Source organism: Trichosurus vulpecula, chromosome 3 (genome assembly GCF_011100635.1).
Source record: "Trichosurus vulpecula isolate mTriVul1 chromosome 3, mTriVul1.pri, whole genome shotgun sequence".
NCBI classification, from domain to species: domain Eukaryota; kingdom Metazoa; phylum Chordata; class Mammalia; order Diprotodontia; family Phalangeridae; genus Trichosurus; species Trichosurus vulpecula.
The window spans coordinates 199,080,695-199,100,791 of record NC_050575.1 but is presented as its reverse complement, the minus strand read 5'-3'; the positions used below and the strand labels follow the sequence as shown (position 1 = coordinate 199,100,791).

The following is a 20,097-nucleotide window of genomic DNA, read 5'->3' as shown; positions in this document are numbered from 1 at the left end:
GACTGGTACACTAAGGTTCTTGAAGGTAGGGAATGTCCTTTTTACTTTGCGCCTCCAAACATAAGGATTGTCACATAGCAGATTCTTAATTTTTTTTAATTGAATTCCATCAAAGAGGTAGCACACATTTTATTATTCCCATTTTATAGAAGAGGTAACTGAAGCCCTGAGAGGTAGTGACTTGTCCAAGGTCACACAATCAATTAGAAGAGTCAGAGGATGGGAACTTCAGTCTCCAAAACACAGGACTACTAGAGTTGATGGAAAATGGCTATCACTATAGAGCAGACACAATTCCCGCTCCCTCCAAACCTACTTATCCTTGACTCTCTATGGGACAACACTTGGAACAGCCTAGATGTACTACCAAGGTCAGGAAATTAAGAAAAAAAAATAAAATTTTTCCTGGATTATTTTGTTTACAGACTAGCTTTTATCCAATCATGCGTGGTACCCTGTTGCCAGAGAAGTAAAAATGAGATATCCTCTGCAGGTTCTCACTAGGTGTGGCACAGAGTCTGCCCCCCTGAAACTCTGGGCTTGATATAAGCCCCCATTCCTCATCCTGGATCCAAATCCAAAGTGCACAATCATAAGAATGGTTATAGGATGATATTCAGAGCTAAAAGGCAATTTAGAGAACATTGACTCTAAACAGCATTTAGTAAAGCAGTGGTCAATTTTACTAAAACCTCATTTAATATGGGACAAATCCCCACCTCTTTTGTCCCTGTATTTGCCACACTTCAAAACACAGTTTGCAAAATTATAAAGAACAATTCTGGTCCAAAAATAAAGAGACATCAGAAGACACTTAGCTCCTTTGCAAAGGTGGGAAGTCCATAATGGTATGAAATATTGCACATGACATCAATTTTGTTTTTTTATGTGTATGGTTTTGCTGAATATTTTTTCTCTTCAAAGAATCTGTTATAAACAAAAGACAAGAAGAATCTATTATTTAAAAACAGCATGTATTTACCTCCCTCCCTCCCAAGGATTGCTGTGAGGAAAATGCTTTTAAAGAGCTATTGAAATAAAAACTATTTATAGATGAGGAAACTGGATACTCCTCTCCCAGAGATGGGAGGTAATGCCCAAGATAAAGGGATTGGGTAGCAGAGGTAGGTTTTGAACCCAGGTTCCGGCTGCATCAAATAGCCTCAGGGACCTGGGCATTTATGTTAGCAGCACATTGTAAGGGCAAGAATGGATTTGGAGTAAACAAAACAAAATGTGGTTTGAATCCTCCCAGGCGCTGTCCCTTCTGGGTCTCACTTTTCCTCATCTGGGGAGGTGGGACCCTAAGGCCCCTTCGAGTCTAAGATTCTATAATTGTGAAGGATGGAGCTGGGTACTTTTTTTAGGGGAAAGATCATTCTGTTCTGGCCCATGGTTGAGCCAGACAGAGGATACCCTCTTCCCAAAATTTAGGACAGAAAGGGCCAGCTGAGACCCCTGAGTCCTGGGGCCTGAAGAGGGAATAGGGCTTTTGTTATTCAGGTTTCCAAGATAGGATTGGAGAAGGTTTGGCAGAACAGCTGCAATTCTGCCTGGAAATGCCAAGGTGGACAAAGGGATCAGACCCGAGGTGTTTTTGAATCCTACCTAAGGACACTTAACTAGCTGCATAACCCCTTCTAAAATGTTTCTGGGTCCCTCCTTTCTTCTTCGGCCAGCCATCTCTTAAGCCGAGCTCCTCAGGTGCCAGCTTGACCCACTTTTTTCCTGAAGGCCCCCTTGTAATTACCGAGGTGCTCTATAAGAAAGGTTATTCGATTTTTATTAGTCAAAAGAGCTGAGTGAAAAGTCCCAGCTCTGCCATTTATTAGCTGTGACTGAAGATAGGTCATTTCACTTTTCTGGCCTCATTTTGTTACCTGTAAAATGGTGATGGCTTTACTCTATCACAGCAGGAAGTCTGGAGTCTAAGGACCTGAGTTCTCATCCAGTTTCTGCCTTTACTGCTTATGTGACCCCAGCCAAGTCACTTAACTTCAGTATCCAGACTGACAAAAGGAGGTAGACTATGCGGCCCACGGAATTGATTCCAGTTATGATCTCATGGGGTCGAGTTGAAGTAAACTCTTTGTGAACCTTAAAACACTATACAAAAGTGATTTCATGCTCTCAGTCCACACTGATTTCGTGTTTTGTCTCTCTGTATTAGAGCAGGAACTTCGTTTATTTACCATTTACCACAAGAGTTCACCTCTGTCCTGTAGGTGCAGAAATTCAGCCCAAAAAACTTAAAAAAAAAAAAAATCCTCTATTCCTCCCCTCTCCTGGGTGGTCCCATCTAAATTTAGCAACCATGGTAACTCTTTTCTCTGTAGGGATGGGCCAGAGGAGGCTGTGGAGGGATTAGGAATCTGATCTACTTGCCAGTCATGGCATCACCTTCCTGATGCTATGGTCCTCTTCGAAAATGAAGGACAAACATGGGATTAGGAAATATTTCCTATCAGTTACCTGGGTCCCCTTCCTTCTCCCAGCCCATCCGGAACACCAGACAACTGATCCACAGAGAGATTAGTATTATTTTCATCACAGGATGCTATAGAGGGAATTCCTGGTTGAGGACTGATTGGATTGGATGACTTCTGCCATCTCCCAGGTCTTCTAACTTGCTCTCAGCTTTCATCGGCCCTGTTTTCTTCTGCCTTAAATATGAGCCCCTCTATCCCAACTCCTGATAGCAACTGTTTATATATAGTGACTTTTAGAGGTCAGGGGCTATCTTTCATTTATTGTTCTTACCCCCTAGCAATTAACATCAGGCTAGGCTCCCATTTTTTTGTTCAAACCTATGATGTCACTAGCAAATTGTAAGGGACCTTGGAAGCCATCAAAGCCACAGCGAACTCTCTGGTAGGATGCCTGAATCCCAGCTAAAAATATCTAATATGTGATTATCCAGATTCACTTTAAATATCTCTAGTATTTGAAACTCACTATCCATTGAGGCAGCCCATTGTTTGCTGGACAATTCTTAATTTATGGGAAATTTTTGGGGATTATAAATTTGGAATTGGAAAGAAGTCGAGTTCTTGCATAAGCTTAGTCAAACTTTATCTTTGTAACTTCCACCCATAGTTTAATTCTCTACAAATTTAAGTCTATTTCTTGTTTGTCATGACAGCCTTGATATTTGAAGACTCTGATCACAGTCTTCCCTAAATCTTCTCTTTTCTGTCCCTGGTTTCTTGCCTGATATGGCATGGTATTTCTAATCTCTTTTCCAACCCAGTTGTCAAACTCTAAAATATGCTCCAGATATGTCAACATTCCTAACTGTAAATGTGGTACCTAGATTTAAACATAATCCTACAGATGTGGTCGGAAAAGGGCAGAAAACAATGGGCCTATCACCTCGATTGCTTTTACATTCTAATCAGTCACAGCATTTCAGAGGCAGGGGAGGGATGTAAGAAGTCATTCTAGTCATATGACCTCTCATATGACAATGAATCATCAATTTACAATCTCTGGATGGAAAATTTGAAGTGATAGAGAACTCCAGTTCTAGAGGAATGTGTTCCTTTGCCGGACATAGCTCTAATTATGAAGAAATTGTCTCATATGTTGAGTGAAAATCTGCCTCTACTTCTAAGAATAATAATAATAACAATAATAATAATAATAGTAATTCAGCCCAAGATTGAATTAGGATTTTACCTGACAATGTTAAGTTATACTCTACTGCTGAGTTTCGTTAGTCATTTCAAACCCCATGTTGAATGACTTGTAAACCTTAGTCCATACCAACTGCTGGAGCAGGTGGAGTTGGAGAGTACTAGCTTCCTGACCAGTGCTTTGCTCTAACTGATCAATAAATGTGTGTCCAAAAAAGGGAATTAATTTTTATCCATTATAATAAAGCTCCACTATCTAGAGGAAGCAGGATCATCTTAACTGATCATCCTTTTGAAACATTGAAACAATACGCTGGGGTTGTTAAGACCCAAGAGTGTAGACGACAGAACCTATTAATCTTTTCAAAACCCTAGAAGACAGGTTGAGACCTTAACCCTGGAGGGGCACAGAATACCTTTTAACTCCACCTCCCCCCAAATCTAGAAACACCAAGTGGCAAACGAATTTAGTATTCTTGGCTGCTTTGTTATAAATATATTATATACATTCAAAACATCACCGTAAAATATTATTCCATGTTACAGAAAAGATATTAAGGCTTTATATTATTTACATTAAACAAGCAAGCACCTTAAAAAAAACACTCTCCTCTCTTGACAACCCTTTTCCAAAAGGGCTATCATTTCCCTCCCATCCAGTCATCACCTTAGCTCATGGCTCCTGCAGTGCAAAGAAACATCTCTAGCACCAGCTGAATTATCGCCTTTCGATGAAAAGGGAAATGTCCGCCTCAAGTCTGTTCCTGGGAGGTGGGTAGGGAGGCGGGGTTCCTGAACTGAGCCGAGAGTCAGGGTGCCAGCATAGGTTACACACCGGATCTCCCTCACTCTTGGCAGAGGGGGAGATCAGATTGGCCCAGGGAAGCTTCTCCCCTTGCTTCCCAAGCCCAGTTGGTGAGGTCAGTCAGCCCTGCAGGTAACCCCCAGCCCCAAGGGCACAAAAGAGACACTACGGTGAGCGGACTATTAAGTGCATGAAGACCTGTCTGTGCGGGCTCTTTTGGCTCTATAGGCTGTTTTCATGCAGAGCAGCCTTGGGGGGCTGCATTAAAAAAAACAAACTAAAAACCCTAATGGACCAGAGTTAAAGTCATGATAACCCTCCACCTCCTGCTCTTCCTCTTGTCTCCATTTGGCCCCAGGCTCTCCCAGGAAGTGCAGAAACAGTGCCAACCAACCCCTCGTGAGCAGGTTGTTCCTTCCTTCTCCACAAGCTCCCTTGAGTTTCCACGGGGCGCTTCTGTGAGAAAGGGGCTACTGTACTCTCAGAGATGAAGGACACCCCCAGGGATGCATGGGCCCCACCCTGCCCTCCCCCATGTTAATCTGTCATGTCATATAGCATCTTTGTTTCAAAGGAGAGAAAAGCCATCGGTGCTGCCCATCTACTGAGCGCGTCTCCAAGTAATTTCACTTCAAGTCTGGCACTTCGCGGATGGGGAGGGGTGTGTGTGTGTGTGTGTGTGTGTGTGTGTGTGTGTGTGTGTGTATGTGTGTGTGTGTGTGCATAAGAGGAAAAGAGAGAGAGAGAGAGGCTGTTTGGAAAGGTTGGCAACAAGGTTAGAGCTCATAGGAAAGCTGTTGGGGACTACTTTATCTTCTGGGCCCATTTCATATCATCTGCTCTGGGCTTTTCTCCCGTTAGTCCTTGGATAATATCCTCTAACCGTCTCCAGAATCCAATCTTCTCCAATGGGTAATTTAGCCAGCCTGAATGATGTCAGGGAAGAGAAGTAGGAAAGCATGGATTATTTTCTTGAGCTACTCTGGAAGAATATCAGGTTCTAAATGAAAATCCAATATGTTCTTCTGTAGAAGAGGGCAGGGCATATTCAAATTCATTGACCAAGTGGGGCTCTGGCAGTCACATGAACACTGGGAAAGAATACTGGCTCATACAAAGCCCTACCCTTGAGAAGGAAGCTTCCTTTCCAGGTCATTTCACATGAAAGGAATTAGTGGTCTTTGCTAAAGGCAACACCAAAAAACTTCTGAAGTTCAAACCCCTTAGCCTGGCACCTAATGCTTTCCACAGTCTGAGAGGTAGCATGGTGGACTGAATGGAGGTAATGCCAAATCAAAGGACACAGGTAGAAGAGACTTTAAAAGTTGTCCTGTTGCAACTTCTCATTTTACAAAGAGGAATAAAATCAGAAATGGATGGACCACAGTCTTAATGACCCTTTCAGTTCTTAAATCTTCTAATGACTGGTACATTAATCTGGCCCCTCTCTTCCATTATGCTAGTATAGAAATTCCCCTCTGTGCCACACTGGTATCCTCACTGTCTCTGAATGTATCTCAGATTCTTCCACCTCAGAAGTTTGGATTACACTGTTCCTACCACCCATAGCACTTTCATTCTCCACCTATCTGAATCCTGACTATCCTTCAAGGCCAGATGGAGCACCCCTACTCTGGGAAGCCTGACCTAATCTCTCTCCCTCCTCCAACCGCAATCTTTTCTTCCTCCTTTAAGTTCCTACGGCCATTAACAAGTGTTTCTCATCTAATAACATACATTGCCTGGTCTTGTCAATGATCTTTTCACCTGTTTCTGTGCTCTCTCCCTCACTAAGCTAGAAGCCCCCTAAGGGCAGGGGCTCTAATACTCCAGGGTCTAACCCAACAGCTCACCTGTGGTGATACAGAAGTAGGTCTCATGGGGGGACACATGGTGGATTCGGTGGTGCTTTCTGGGTAGGATGATGTGCCAGTCCTGGAGGAAAGTGACCCATCTCGGAAGCCCAACATAGGTGTGAGACCATTTATGAATTTGGTTGGTGAAAGTCCCAAAGATGATGAGGCAGAAGACAAAACACTCCCAGGGATAGAGCTGATAAAGTTCATCTGTGGGAGGAGAGAGAAACAGATATCATGGTAGTCATAGGGTTTGCAATGAGACAATGCTCCAATCCAAGGTTCCAATCTCAGTTCTATAAATTACTACCTGTGTGACCTTGGGCACAACTTAACCTCTTCATACCTTTTTTTTTCCCTACATAAAGAGAGGGGATTGGATTAAATGATCTCTAAAGGTCAATACCAGCTCTAAGACCTATGATCTTACCTCTCCTCCCCGCTACTACTGCCATATTGATGGGGGCCAAGAGTGTTTTAGGGACCTACCTCAGAAGCATCTTGTTACATCACTACCCTTTCTTTATACAAGGCTAGAACTTCACCTAAATAAGGCCAGGTTTGAAAGGAATTGGAGATCCAATTCATTGATTCCTTGGGCATCTGTGGAAGAAAGCTTCCCTAGGCTGGAAGTTTTTCCTTAGAGCTAACTTAAAGGCCTCTTCATGATTCTCATTTCATAATATACCTCTTCCCCCCACCCCAAGGCAGGGAAGTAGAAAGGAAGGTGGCTGTGCTCATCATGACTTACAGGGTATCACAGGATTTAGAGTTGAAAGGAATCTTAAGAGATAATCTAGTCTGGGAGTGGGGGAACCTGTGGCCTTGAGCCCGAAAGTTGGGGTGAAGGAAGTTTTAGGCTTCAGGCCAAAGGTTCCCCCACCCCTAGTCCAACCCCCTTCATTTTATAGGGGAGGAGACTAAAGCCCAGGAAAGGGCAAAGGATTTGACAATGAAATCAATCCAAAAAATATGTATTAAGTGCCTGTGTTTATAAGGCACTGTGCTGCCTGCTGCAGATAAAAAGACAAGTCTTTCATCTAAAGGAGTTTACATTATGTGTGTGTGAGACAGGTGGGAAAAGGTGATGATAATCACCCACACACCCACACACCATACATTGTCTCATTTAATCCCATTTGAATTGTAGGGGGCAAGTTCTCCAAGTATAATCCTCACTTCTGCAGATGTGGAGACTGAGGCTCAGAATGCCAGTGTGCCCATGGCCACAAATATCAAAGATGGGATCTGAGCCCAGGTCTTAACTTCAAGTCTGGTACTCTTCTACTCACAGAAAGTCGTAGGGGCAGGCTTTAAATCCCAAGGCTGGGGACTCCACTTTTCCTCAAGCACCATGTTCACTGCCACCTCACTGCCACCTAGCATGTTCTCTATGTCTAGGATGCCCTCTGGTCTCCTTCCCATTATTCACACTGTGCCCAGGGAGCCATAACCAACACTGGGCAACTAGGGCATTGTCCCAGAGCACTACCATGTGGTCATCTGCAGAGGACAGCAAGGAAGAATTGTGATCTCTTCTCTACTCCCTGACCTAGGGACACTCCATCTCACAAGTCTCAATGTCCTATATGGGGACGTACACTATTGGGGTATAATGATCATGTGCTGCCTGGGGATGAAGCCAAGATGGATGCCTGGGATCGGTAACAATGAGGACTTAGGCAGCCTTGGGATAACCTTGGGTCTCTGCCTCTTCTCCATACTGCTCACCTCCTACCCCACACCAAGTTGCTCTAGGAACCAGAACTTCAATTATGGATGTTGCCCAGCTTTCAAGGACTACTTTTCTATGATTCCCTCTCCGATTCCCAATAAACTGTTTTCCACCTTACCCTGATGCTGATTTTAAATCTGTGCCCTTCCCCAACCCCCTCACCAGGGCTTAGGGTGTTGAACTTGTAGGCCATGTTCACCAGCGGCAGCAGCGTCACTAGGCAGTTGTCTCCATTGGTCTCGACAAAGTCATGCCGGGTGATGGCTGTGGGGTCAATGTGGTGCTCCCGGAAGGGCCGGATAAAAGCCTGAGAGAAGGAGATGTGACATCCTCTAAGGACCTCCCATAAGCACCAGGGTAAAGCTCCCCCACACCAGCAGCACTGTCCAACCAACCTTGTCTATTACCTCTAATTGCCAATTTTCAGTTAGTCTATCAGACAGGATTCCTCACTACTCCCCCGTCCCCCCTACACCGCCAGAACAGTCATTTAAGGTCTTCAGCCCCTGGCATTTCCTTTGCTTAAAGTGTCCTCCCATTACTCAAATCTTGCCCAGTATTCAAGGTTAACCTCCACATGAACACCTGCCTGATTAGTCTAACTCACATTTTCTTCTTCCTCTGAATGCCTAAACCACCAAACACCATTTGTCACTTGAATCTATGATGGCTGGTGTTTGTCTCTAATGGGTTCCTGTGTAGTTTAGGGACCATGGCTCATACTTCTTGGTATCTTCCACAAGGCTAGGCGAAAAGTAGAGTTCAATAAATACCTGTGGCTTACAGACAGTGCCCTCTAGGAAAGGAAAGAAAGTGAAAGAGCTATATCCAGACTTCAATCTCCATAGACACAAGTTACTGCCTGTGGTTACAAGGGCTGTTCTGCCATGACCTCACTAACTGGGTAGGCAGAACAGACTTGCCCTGAAGCCTGGCCACCTGGAAAGCCCTGGAGGCCTCTGCACATTTGCCCTCTCTCTAAACAGGGAGAGAATCCCCACTATCCATTCTGCTAGTGAATTGACATGGCCTTGGGCTAAGTACTATTGGAGGACAGCCAGAGAGGAGACATGGTCCCAAGCCCTTAAGGAGCTCAGGGCCTTGGTCATCATAAGAAATTATCGGGAGGATAGTGGCACCCAGGAGACAGGCCTAAGGGCTAGTAGTCAGGCTTGAGTACAAACCTTTCCCACCACAGGCAATTCCACGGAGCCCCAGGTATCAGCCCCCCAATGCACCAGCCCCGACAGGAAGTCTGCGATGAGGGCCCCTGCAACTGAGAAAAAAAGAATGGGGAGTGAGTACTCTGGTATGAAGAGAAGGGGAAGGAAGGATTCCTGTTTGGAACTCAGGGGCTATTTCTTAATCTCCAAATAAAAGTTCTTTTCCTGAAGTCCCTCTCTCAAACATTCAGCTGTCCCCCTTAATCCCTTCCCAAACCAGGGATCAGGAAAGTATCTATCCATTCTACCCAGTTCCCTCCCCACAGGAAGTCAGTTATGGAAGGGTTAAGTATACTGGATCTGGAGTCAGAGAAACTGGGTTTGAATCTTGGCTCTGCCATTTACTATCTGTGTGACCCTGGGCAAATCATGTCACCTACCTGGGCCTCAGGTTCCTCACCTGCAAAATGAGGGGATTGATCTATTCTGTGGTCCCTGCCAGCTAACTCTATAATCCCATGACTCCTCTAAATCTTTGTTCACACAGGCTGGCCACTCTCTTCCCTCCTCTGTAATCGTCCCCCAGGCTGGGAAAGGACTTGGGAAGACTATCATGGTAGGGGGTGACTCTTCCTGCTAACAGAAAAGGAGAAGGAGAAGGGGAAGGAGGAGAAGAAGAAGAAAAAAGAGGAGGAGGAGGAAGAGAAGAAGAAGAACAACTCTGGGCAATGGCTTCCCCAGGTGAGGTGAGGAATCAATTAGCAAGGAAATCCTGATGAAGCATCTGTCCAGTAGGGAGAGTCCGTGCTATGACCCTTGGACTGCTCCTCCCACTTTGCAACATGCCTCGGCTACCATTAGAGTAAGTACCACTTGGGGAGAAGGGAGTTCCTGGAATGATCTATTTGGGTCCACACTTCCCAAGGGAAGGCTTTGTCTGGAAAAAGCACCAACTGTAAGAGTCAGAAGTCCTTCGTTTGAGTCACCAGGTAATGCTGGGTGAGTCACCAAAGCTCTGTGAGCCTCTGTTTGCTTACTTGTTAAGTGGGGATAGCATGTTCCCTACCTATAGCACAAGGTTATTGTGAGCAAAGCATTTCAAAAACTTTAAAGCACTAGGGAATTGTGGGTTATTATTACATACATTCAGAGACTGAATCCGGCAGCAGCCCAAGAAAGCCAAGCTACTCAAACAGTTCAGTGGTGACCATACTAGAGCTTCAGAGGGAAAGCCTTGAGGAACTACTGTTTTTACTGGGGTCCCTTATACAGTTTGGGGGGAAATGAGCTTAGAGGATTGGGTGGTTATCAGGATCAGCTGACTCAGCAAATAGTCCATGATCATCTATTGTATGTAGGGAGGGCCCTGTGCTAGGATCTGTGAGAAAGACAGAGATGACTAAAAGTTACCCCCACCCTCAAAGAGCACACAATCCAAGGAAAGGCAGGGGCCCATGGGAGGAGGGGGAGACAATACATTGAAAGAAGTATTAAGAGCATATGAACAAAAGGATATGAACAGGCAGTCTTCAGATGAATAAATCAAAGCTCTCTAGTCAAATGAAGAAGTGCTCTAAATCACTTCTGATTAGAGAAATGCAAATTAAAACAACTCTGAGGTACCACCTCACACCTATCAGATTGGCTAATATGACAAAAATAGAAAATGATAAATGTTGGAGAGGATATGGGAAAATTGAGACACTAATATACTGTTGGTAGAGTTGTGAATTGATCCTTCCTTTCTGGAGAGCAATTTGGAACTATGCCCAAAGGGCAAAAAAATTGTGCATACCCTTTGACCCAGCAGTACCATTACTAGGTCTGTATCCCAAAAAGATCATAAAAAAAGGAAAAATACCTACATATGCAAAAATATTTATAGCAGCTCTATTCATGGTGGCAAAATGTTGGAAACTGGAGGGGATGCCCATCAATTGGGGAATGACTGAACAAGTTGTGGTATATGATTTTTTTTTAATTTAAATTTATTTATTTAACATATTTAGTTTTCAGCATTGATTTTCACAATAGTTTGAATTACAAATTTTCTCCCCATTTCTACCCTCCCCCCCACTCCAAGATGGCATATATTCTGGTTGCCTTGTTCCCCAGTCAGCCCTCCCCTCTATCACCCCCCTCCCCTCTCATCCCCTTTTCCCCTCCTTTCTTGTAGGGCAAGATAAACTTCTACGCCCCATTGCCTGTGTATCTTATTTTTTAGTTGCATGCAAAAACCTTTTTTTTTTTTTTGAACATCTGATTTTAAAACTTTGAGTTGCAAATTCTCTCCCCTCTTCCCTTCCCACCCACCCTCCCTAAGAAGTCGAGCAATTCAACCTAGGCCACACATATATCATTATGTATAACCCTTCCACAATACTCATGTTGTGAAAGGCTCCTTTTGCTCCTTTTCAACCCATCCTGCTTTATTGAATTTTCTCCCTTGACCCTGTCCCCTTTCCAAAGTGTTTGTTTTGATTACCTGCACCCCCATCTGCCCTCGCCTCCATCATCCCCCCCCTTTTTATTTTTTTTTTATCTTCCTCCCTCTTCTTTCTTGTGGGGTAAGATACCCAACTGAGTATGTATGGTATTCCCCCTCAGGCCAAATCTGATGAGAGCAAGGTTCACTCATTCCCCCCTCACCTGCCCTCTCCCCTCCTCCCACAGAACTGCTTCCTCTTGCCACCTTTATGCGAGGTAATCCACCCCATTCTATCTCTCCCTATCTCCCTCTCTCAGTATGTTGCTCTCTCATCCCTTAATTTCATTTTATTTCTTTTAGATATCTTCCCTTCATCTTCAACTCACCCTGTGTCTGCTCTCTCTCTTTTACATATATATACACACATATATATATAAACAGACATATATATATACACATACATATACACATAGATATATACATACATACACATTCACTTATATATATATATAAACATATACATACATATATGCATATTCCCTTCAACTACCCTAATACTGAGGTCTCATGAATCATATACATCATCTTTCCATGTAGGAATGTAAACAAAACAGTTCAACTTTAGTAAGTCCCTTGCAATTTCCGTTTCTTGATTACCTTTTCATGCTTCTCTTGATTCTTAAGTTTGAAAGTCAAATTTTCTATTCAGTTCTTGTCTTTTCACTGAGAAAGCTTGAAAGTCCTCTATTTTATTGAAAGTCCATATTTTGCCTTGGAATATGATACTCAGTTTTGCTGGGTAGGTGATTCTAGGTTTTAATCCTAGCTCCATTGACCTTCGGAATATCGCATTCCAAGCCCTTCGATCTCTTAATGTAAAAGCTGCCAGATCTTGGGTTATTCTGATTGGGTTTCCACAATACTCAAATTGTTTCTTTCTGGCTGCTTGCAGTATTTTCTCCTTGATCTGGGAGCTCTGGAATTTGGCGACAATATTCCTAGGAGATTTCTTTTTGGGATCTATTTGAGGAGGTGATCGATGGATTCTTTCAATTTCTATTTTGCCCCGTGGCTCTAGAATATCAGGGCAGTTCTCCTTGATAATTTCTTGAAAGATGGTATCTAGGCTCTTTTTTTGATCATGGCTTTCAGGTAGTCCAATAATTTTTAAATTATCTCTCCTGGATCTATTTTCCAGGTCAGTGGTTTTTCCAATGAGATATTTTACATTGTCTTCCATTTTTTCATTCCTTTGGTTCTGTTTTATAGTATCCTGATTTCTCATAAAGTCACTAGCTTCCACTTGCTCCAATCTAATTTTTAAAGTAGTATTTTCTTCAGTGGTCTTTTGGACATCCTTTTCCATTTGGCTAATTCTGCCTTTCAAGGCATTCTTCTCCTCATTGGCTTTTTGGAGCTCTTTTGCCATTTGAGTTAGTCTGTTTTTTAAGGTGTTGTTTTCTTCAGTGTATTTTTCAGTATTTTTTGGGTCTCCTTTAGCAAGTCATTGACTTGTTTTTCATGGTTTTCTCGCATCCTTCTCATTTCTCTTCCCAATTTTTCCTCTACTTCTCTAACTTGCTTTTCCAAATCCTTTTTGAGCTCTTCCATTGCCTGGGACCAGTTCATGTTTTTCTTGGAGACTTTTGTTGTAGGCTCTATGACTTTGTTGTCTTCTTTAGGCTGTATGTTTTGGTCTTCTTTGTCACCAAAGAAAGAATCCAAAGTCTGAGACTGAATCTGGGTATGTTTTCGCTGCCTGGACATATTCCCAACTGAGTAACTTGACCCTTGAGTTTTTCAGTGGGGTATGATTGCTTGTAGACTAACGAGTTCTATGTTCCACATTTGAGGGGAAGGTGCCAGCTCTGTCACACCAGCACTCCTCCTTCCCCAAGAACCCCCAACCCGGACTGGGCTTAGATCTTCATCAGGCTGTGCACCCCTGCTCTGATCCGCCACTTAATTCCTCCCACCAGGTGGGCCTGGGGCCGAAGCAACAACAGCTGTAGCTGCCCCACCTCCGCTGCCCCCTGGGGCTGGAAGCCGAACCTCGAACTCCTTCCACTCCCGCAGCTTTTCCCACTAACCTTCTCTGTTGTCTTTGGTGTTTGCGGGTTGAGAAGTCTGGTAACTGCCGCAACTCACTGATTCAGGGCGTTAGGGCCCCTCCGCCCGGCTCCTGGTCTGGCTGGTCCACGCCGCTCAGGCTGGGCTCTGCTCCACTCCTTTCCCAGCTCCCAGCTCCCAGCTCCGTGTGGGATAGACCTCACCCAGAGACCATCCAGGGTGTCCTGGGCTGGAGCCCTGCTTCCCTCTGCTGTTTTGTGGGTTCTGCCGTTCTAGAATTGGTTCAGAGCCATTTTTTATAGGTTTTTGGAGGGGCTCGGCAGGGAGCTCAAGCTGGTCCCTGCTTTCCAGCCGCCATCTTGGCTCCGCCCCCTGTGGTATACGATTTAATTGAATACCACTGTGCAATAAGAAATGAATAGGCAGACTTCAGAAAAACCTGGAAAGACAGGTACAAACTCATACAAAGTGAAATGAGCAGTCCAACCAGGAAAACAATGAACACAGTATCAACAACATTGTGTGATGATCAACCATGAAGGATTCAGCTCTTCTCAGCAACACAATGATCTAAGATGAGTACAAAGGATTCATGAAGGAAAATGCTATCCATATCCAGATAAAGAACTCAAGGACTCTGAATGCAGATCGAAGAGTATCTTTTTCACTTCATTCTTTCTTGTGGTTTTTTTTTTCCCTTTTGATCTGTTTTTTCTTTCACAACTGTGACTAATGTGGAAATATGTTTTACGTGATAGCACATCCATAAACTAGGTCAAACTGCCTACCATTTTCAGAAAAGGGGAAGGAAGGAGAGGGAGGGAGAAAAATTTGGAACTCAAAATTTTGTAAAAGTGAATGCTAAAAATTTTCTTGATATGTAATTGGGGAAAAAAAATAAAATACAATTAAAAAACCCAAGAGCATATGAGCAGTACCATCAAAATGTTACATCTGGCAGACGGCCTCTTTTGTGAGGAAGGCAGCTGTTGACAGTGGGAAAGAGCCCTAGGCCCTGGCTTGGAGTGCTAGCTCCACTTGTTTCTAAGCTGTGCCACCTTGGGCAAGTAACCTCTTTCCACTGTGCCTGTTTCCTCATCGGTAAGTGGGGTATGCTACTATTTATATTACCTCCTTCACATGGCTGTGGTGAGGATCAGATGAGAAAAGCCATTTAAAGCAAGATATCCACATGAGCTGTCCCTACTAGCATTATTATTTTGTACCCTTCAGCTGTCTGAGGGCATGGAAGTGAAACCCTGAGACAGAGCAGGGAGCTGCTGCCTCTCCCAACGGCTCCGATGCACAAGCAGTTCTGTACTCTCAATTTCACTGGCACTTCCTTGGCATGTAGGGATGGCTCGTCCTGCACCCTCCTTAAACGGGCAGCCTGGGCTTCAGGGGTAGCCCATGGCCCATAAGCCTGCCCCTTCAACATGATGCTGTCCTCTACTGAAGCGGAACCTGGAGTCAGCTGCTACTTGGGGGCTGTGCCCAGGAAACCCTGCCTCTGGTGCTGATCACTGAAGCTGCCCGGGGGCTGCCTTCTGTGTGCTGTGCCCAGTGGGTGGGAACAGTGGGCTCTGGTTTCACTGGCTTCTTGGGCTGCAGGATGGAAAGGGGAGAAGGGAAAGAGAGAGGAGTCTGGACAGTCACAGCCAGTGAGCTAGCTTGTGGCACTGCGTAACTTGGGGCCTGGAGTCTGTAGGTATCCCAGGGTGGGTATGGAATCAAGACGCTGGCGTGTGTCTTTTTGTGCCTTCATGCATGATTGTGTGTAACCACCAAGGGTGTGGGCCTAGCCAGGAGGTAGGCTAGCCCAGGAGGGTGGGGCCCAGGATCTAGGGAGTAAATGCCTTAAAACATATGCTTTTGAGAGCAGCCTGCTTTTAGGGTACTGCATTCCCACTCACCCTATTGTAGTGGGAGAATTGGGATCTTTTGCTGCTAGCTTCCTGTGATATCTTTAGTTTTCTTAACTGGGAAGTGAGGGGGCTAGGCTAAATAATAAACTCAGATTGAAAAAAAAACTGCATTTTCATTTTAACTAATCTCTAACTGAATTTTCAATTATGAATGCAGGCAACAAACATCCTTCTGAGGAGCCCCCAGGCTGTACCAGACTGCCACAGGGGTTCATGACACAAAAACAGCTAAAAACTCCTACACCAAGGTCCCTTCCAGTGGTGAGATTCTGTTCTCCTTTTCATAGGAAGTGGGATTATTTTTATGCAGGTTTCACACATATTTTCATACAGATTATATGGGAATAAGGGAAGAATATTGTAGAAAATGTCCAATTCGCCCATTAGGTCCCTTCTCTTCTAAGTATGTGATCCAATGAAGGGCCTGTTCTCAGAAGAGAGGAGACCATGAAAAGACAACAACCTCTAGTGCTGTTCCCCTTCATCCTAGCATATCTCTGTCTGATAATATCAGTCTGACAACTAGTGCCCCTAGTTAGGCCAAGCTAGGCATCCAAACCACCTCAAGGATGTTCCCAGCTTGCAGTGTCCCAGGCTAGTCTCTAGCCCAGGTTCTCTTACTAGATCCAACAGGCCCAGATACTAAGGCCACAAAAGACAACAACCTCTGGAAATGTCTTGTTTTGGAAACTCCCTGGCACCACAGGATCAGAAAATGTCAGAGCTAGGAGAGACGCCGTAGAGTCTGAAGTACACCCCAGATCAGGAATCACTTTTATAGTCTATTTGAAAGCACTCATAGTGGATGGGGTATGTTGTATTTAACTATGTGTTAGCTTCAGATTCAGGCATTCTCAGTTTGATCCTGTGTTCCAGTGAATGTACTATCTTCCTTAGAGAATATGGCTACATGTTAGGGACTCCCAGGCACTGAAGATTGTGACTGGCTCTCCTATATAGTCACATGCCAACCCTGCCAATACTGGAGCCTCTTCTTGGGGCATCTGTCAACCCCTGAAGATATTCAGACGAATCAGTCAATCAAACAAGCCTTCTGAAGTACTTCCCATTGATCTCTGCTCTCACTTTATGACTCATTCTACTCCTGTAAGATTATGACCCATCAATGTCCTCATTCCGGGAGATTCTTTATCATGAATGTCTTTTTTAAAAAAAGTCCAATTTAAAATCTGAATCTCTAATTTCATCTGTCAATATAGGAAATTTCTGGTGAGAAAACAATCACCCCTCATGCAGATGGGCAACTTTTCTTTAACTTAAAGGGTTTTTGATAGTTCCTTATCTGCAATGAGACACACTAGGTGAGGGCTGTGTGTAAGTTACACTGCATGTATGAGTCATAGTTATGGAGGGATGGGTGCTGTTTAAGAGCCTCAGTTTACTCATGTCCATAAAATGGGATCAATAAAACTCACACAAAATGATTCCTGCTTCATAGGCTTGAAGAATGTGAATACATAATTGTGAATTGTTATTTTCATGAGCTGTGTGACCTTAGGCAAATGATTTGTTCTCTGGACCTCATTTCTGTCATCAGTCAAATGAAAACATTAGATACAAAAGATGAGACCACTAAAGAACTAAGAATACTAAGAGGTTGAGTATCTTGCCCAGGGTCACACAGACTAGTATCAAGGGTGGGATTTGAACCATGGTCTTCTGACTTGAAGTCCAGCGCTGTGCTCACGGTTGGCACCCTCGTTTAGTGTTTGGGGCAAAGATCACACTGTCTTAGATAACAAAAGACCTTGAGTCCCTGAAGATAGGTACTATGCGTGGTAGCAGGTCCAAGAGGTGGCAATTTCGGGATACAAGCAAGGCCTTAGAACAAGTGGTGTCATTGATAGCTCCCCTTTTGTGTGAGAAAATAATTTGTGCGTGTAGGTGTGAAGCAGCGCAGGAGTGACTGGAGAGGGGATGCACTGGGGATGAGGCATGTCAGGCAAGGGGGAGGTGTCTACATCATAGGCAAGGGGGTTAGGGTAGGGGTAGGTGCTAGGGATTTGCCAGTCAAGAAAAAAGTCTCTCTGCTGGCCCTAGAGCCATGTCTGCTTCTCATGCAAATAGCAGATATGCCATTGCCAGATAGCGTTTGGTGCTAATACCAGTTTCTTTAGCCTCCCGCCCCTATTTTTATTGGCAATTGGCAGAGTACTGCAGCCACTGCACAGGTTGTAATGCGCATCTCTGAAATATTCCAAACTACAGCTCAGCTGTGCTCACTGACAGAAAACCAGAGGAAACCACCACAAAACCACTATCCCTCTCTCCCCATAGTTTTGGTGAGGAAGGTGTGATGGATGTTTCTGACTTTACACCCCATATCCCCACAGGCCACCACTCAGAGCCTTCAGCCAACCCAAAAAGTGAAGGCCAAGCCCAGGGGACTCAGATTTAGAGGCAGAATACCAATAAATGACTCAATGAAGTGTGGAAAACAAAACTAGATTCGGAGTCAGAAAACCTGAATTCAAATCCTGGTTGTGCCAACAACTTGCTATGTGACCTTGAGTAAATGCCTCAGTCTCCTTCTCTAAATGAAGCATTTGGGCCAGGTGATTTCTAAGGTCCCCCGAAGCCTTAAATTCTAAGATTCTATGAATGGCTACCTGGAAGCCCAAATAAATGTTAAATGTATTTTATTTGCAAGAGGAAGCTGGAGGTCTGGAAAGCCATGACCTCTGGTTTGTTCCAATGTCTATACAACATACATGTCTATATATAATAATGAAAAATAAAAAATATAAAGCTTTATAACAAATCATTTTATATTTGACATAATAAAGATAAAAATAATAACTGCATTAAGATACTCTTCTACATATATTAATCTTCACTACAACTCTACCAGTAGGGGTCACTCCTATTTTCAGATGAGTAAACTGGTTAAAGGACTGTTCTCAGTCATCAAATTTGGAGAAAGATTCAAATTCAGGTCTCTAACTCTGACTAACCCACCACACTGCTCCAAATACCCGGTCTGAAAGTTGGAAATGATCTTTTACTCAATTCAATTCCGTTTGACAACCATTTATTAAGCACAGACTGGGTTGAAACTGAGATGATCTAGTGGACTGTTTTACAGACATGGAGCAAGGGTGATATGCCCAAGGAAACAGTGAGAGGCCCCAGGCCATGTCCTTCCTCGCCTGAGCTGGATACTCTTGAGGTAAAACACCTGTACAAATACCAAAAGCTTGTTTAGAAACATGGGAATCCAGGGGAGCATCTCGGAAGGAGGGCTGGGGGACCAAAATCCAATCTGTAAGTACTGATGGGGGAAAGGGGTTGCTTATTACATGCAAACACCTTTGTGGGGAGGGGAAGGTAACTTTCAGATGTCTAAGGGAAGGAAATTAAGACTCCAGAAACATATAAGGTGAAAGAAAAGCTGACACTGATCATGCAGAGGCCATCTATTTCTCCAGGTCCTACTCATACTTCAATTTATTTATTCTTTCTTAAAATTCAATTTGACTTTATTTTCAGTTCCCAATTCTCTCCCCCCACCCATTGAGAAGGCAAGAACAAAACCCATTACAAAATTCTGGTATTCGACATACCAACACCCCTCCTACACAGACACAGACAGAAAAAAAAAAAAAAGAAAATATATTTCAATCTGTACAGAGTCATCAGCTCTTTATCTGGAGGTGGAGGGCCTCTGGAATGGTCTACCCATACTTCAAAGGCCCAGCTCAAGCCTCTCCCTCCAGGAAGCCTTTCTTGAACACCCCTGGTCACATGGGTCTCTCCCTCTTATGAATAGTTGTGTTTTACCTCCTTAATAAGACTATGAGCTCAATGAGGGCAGATTTCCTTTTTTGTCTTTGCATTCCTAGTGTTGCAGGTTCCCCACCCCTGGCTTAGCACAATGGTGTTGTTCAGTAAAGTGTGTCAGACCATATTGTCCATGGGCTTTTCTTGGCAAAGATACTGGAGTGGTTTGTCATTTCCTCCTCCAGCGTGTCCCCATTTTACAAATGAGGCAAACAAGGGTTAAGGTGACTTGCCTAGGGTCACACAGCTTGACTTTATTCATCTTCAGTTTCCTGGTCCATAAAATGAGCTAATAATAGTGTCAACCTCACTGGGTTACTGCGAGGATTAAATGAGAGAATATATGTAAAGCGCTTTGCAAACCTTAAAGTGCTGTGTAAATATTATCATTGCGGTGGTTGTTTTATTAGTTGTCTAGTCTCTAACACAGACCCTTTCTCTCCAGGATTCCTGGTGATCACTCAGTTCTCATTTGAACAGAAAACTTCATCTCTTCCACTTTCCTCATTTTAGCTTAGTTACTCTGATCGAGATAACGATCCAAAGGCCCCATGATGAAAAATGCTATCCACTCCTACAGAGAGAACTGACCAACTCTGGATGTAGACTGAAGCATACCTTTTTTAACTTTCTTTATTTTTCTTGGGTTTTTTTTTGTCTGCGTTTTCTTCTGCAATAT

The 20,097-nt window shown here is 43.8% G+C and overlaps 1 protein-coding gene across 1 annotated transcript in view; it reads right to left on the bottom strand.

Moving 5' to 3' along the window:
- Positions 1 to 4,101: 4,101 nt before the first annotated feature.
- The window catches only part of LOC118841475 (plasmanylethanolamine desaturase-like), a 40,369-nt gene continuing 24,373 nt past the window's right edge, over positions 4,102 to 20,097 (bottom strand). The window contains exons 3-6 of the mRNA XM_036748911.1: positions 9,216 to 9,307; positions 8,194 to 8,338; positions 6,294 to 6,506; positions 4,102 to 5,366 (exon numbers count right to left, since the gene is read on the bottom strand). Coding sequence (XP_036604806.1) covers positions 5,245 to 5,366; positions 6,294 to 6,506; positions 8,194 to 8,338; positions 9,216 to 9,307 — 572 coding nt within the window. The 3' untranslated portion in view covers positions 4,102 to 5,244. The remainder of the gene's footprint in view (positions 5,367 to 6,293; positions 6,507 to 8,193; positions 8,339 to 9,215; positions 9,308 to 20,097) is intronic.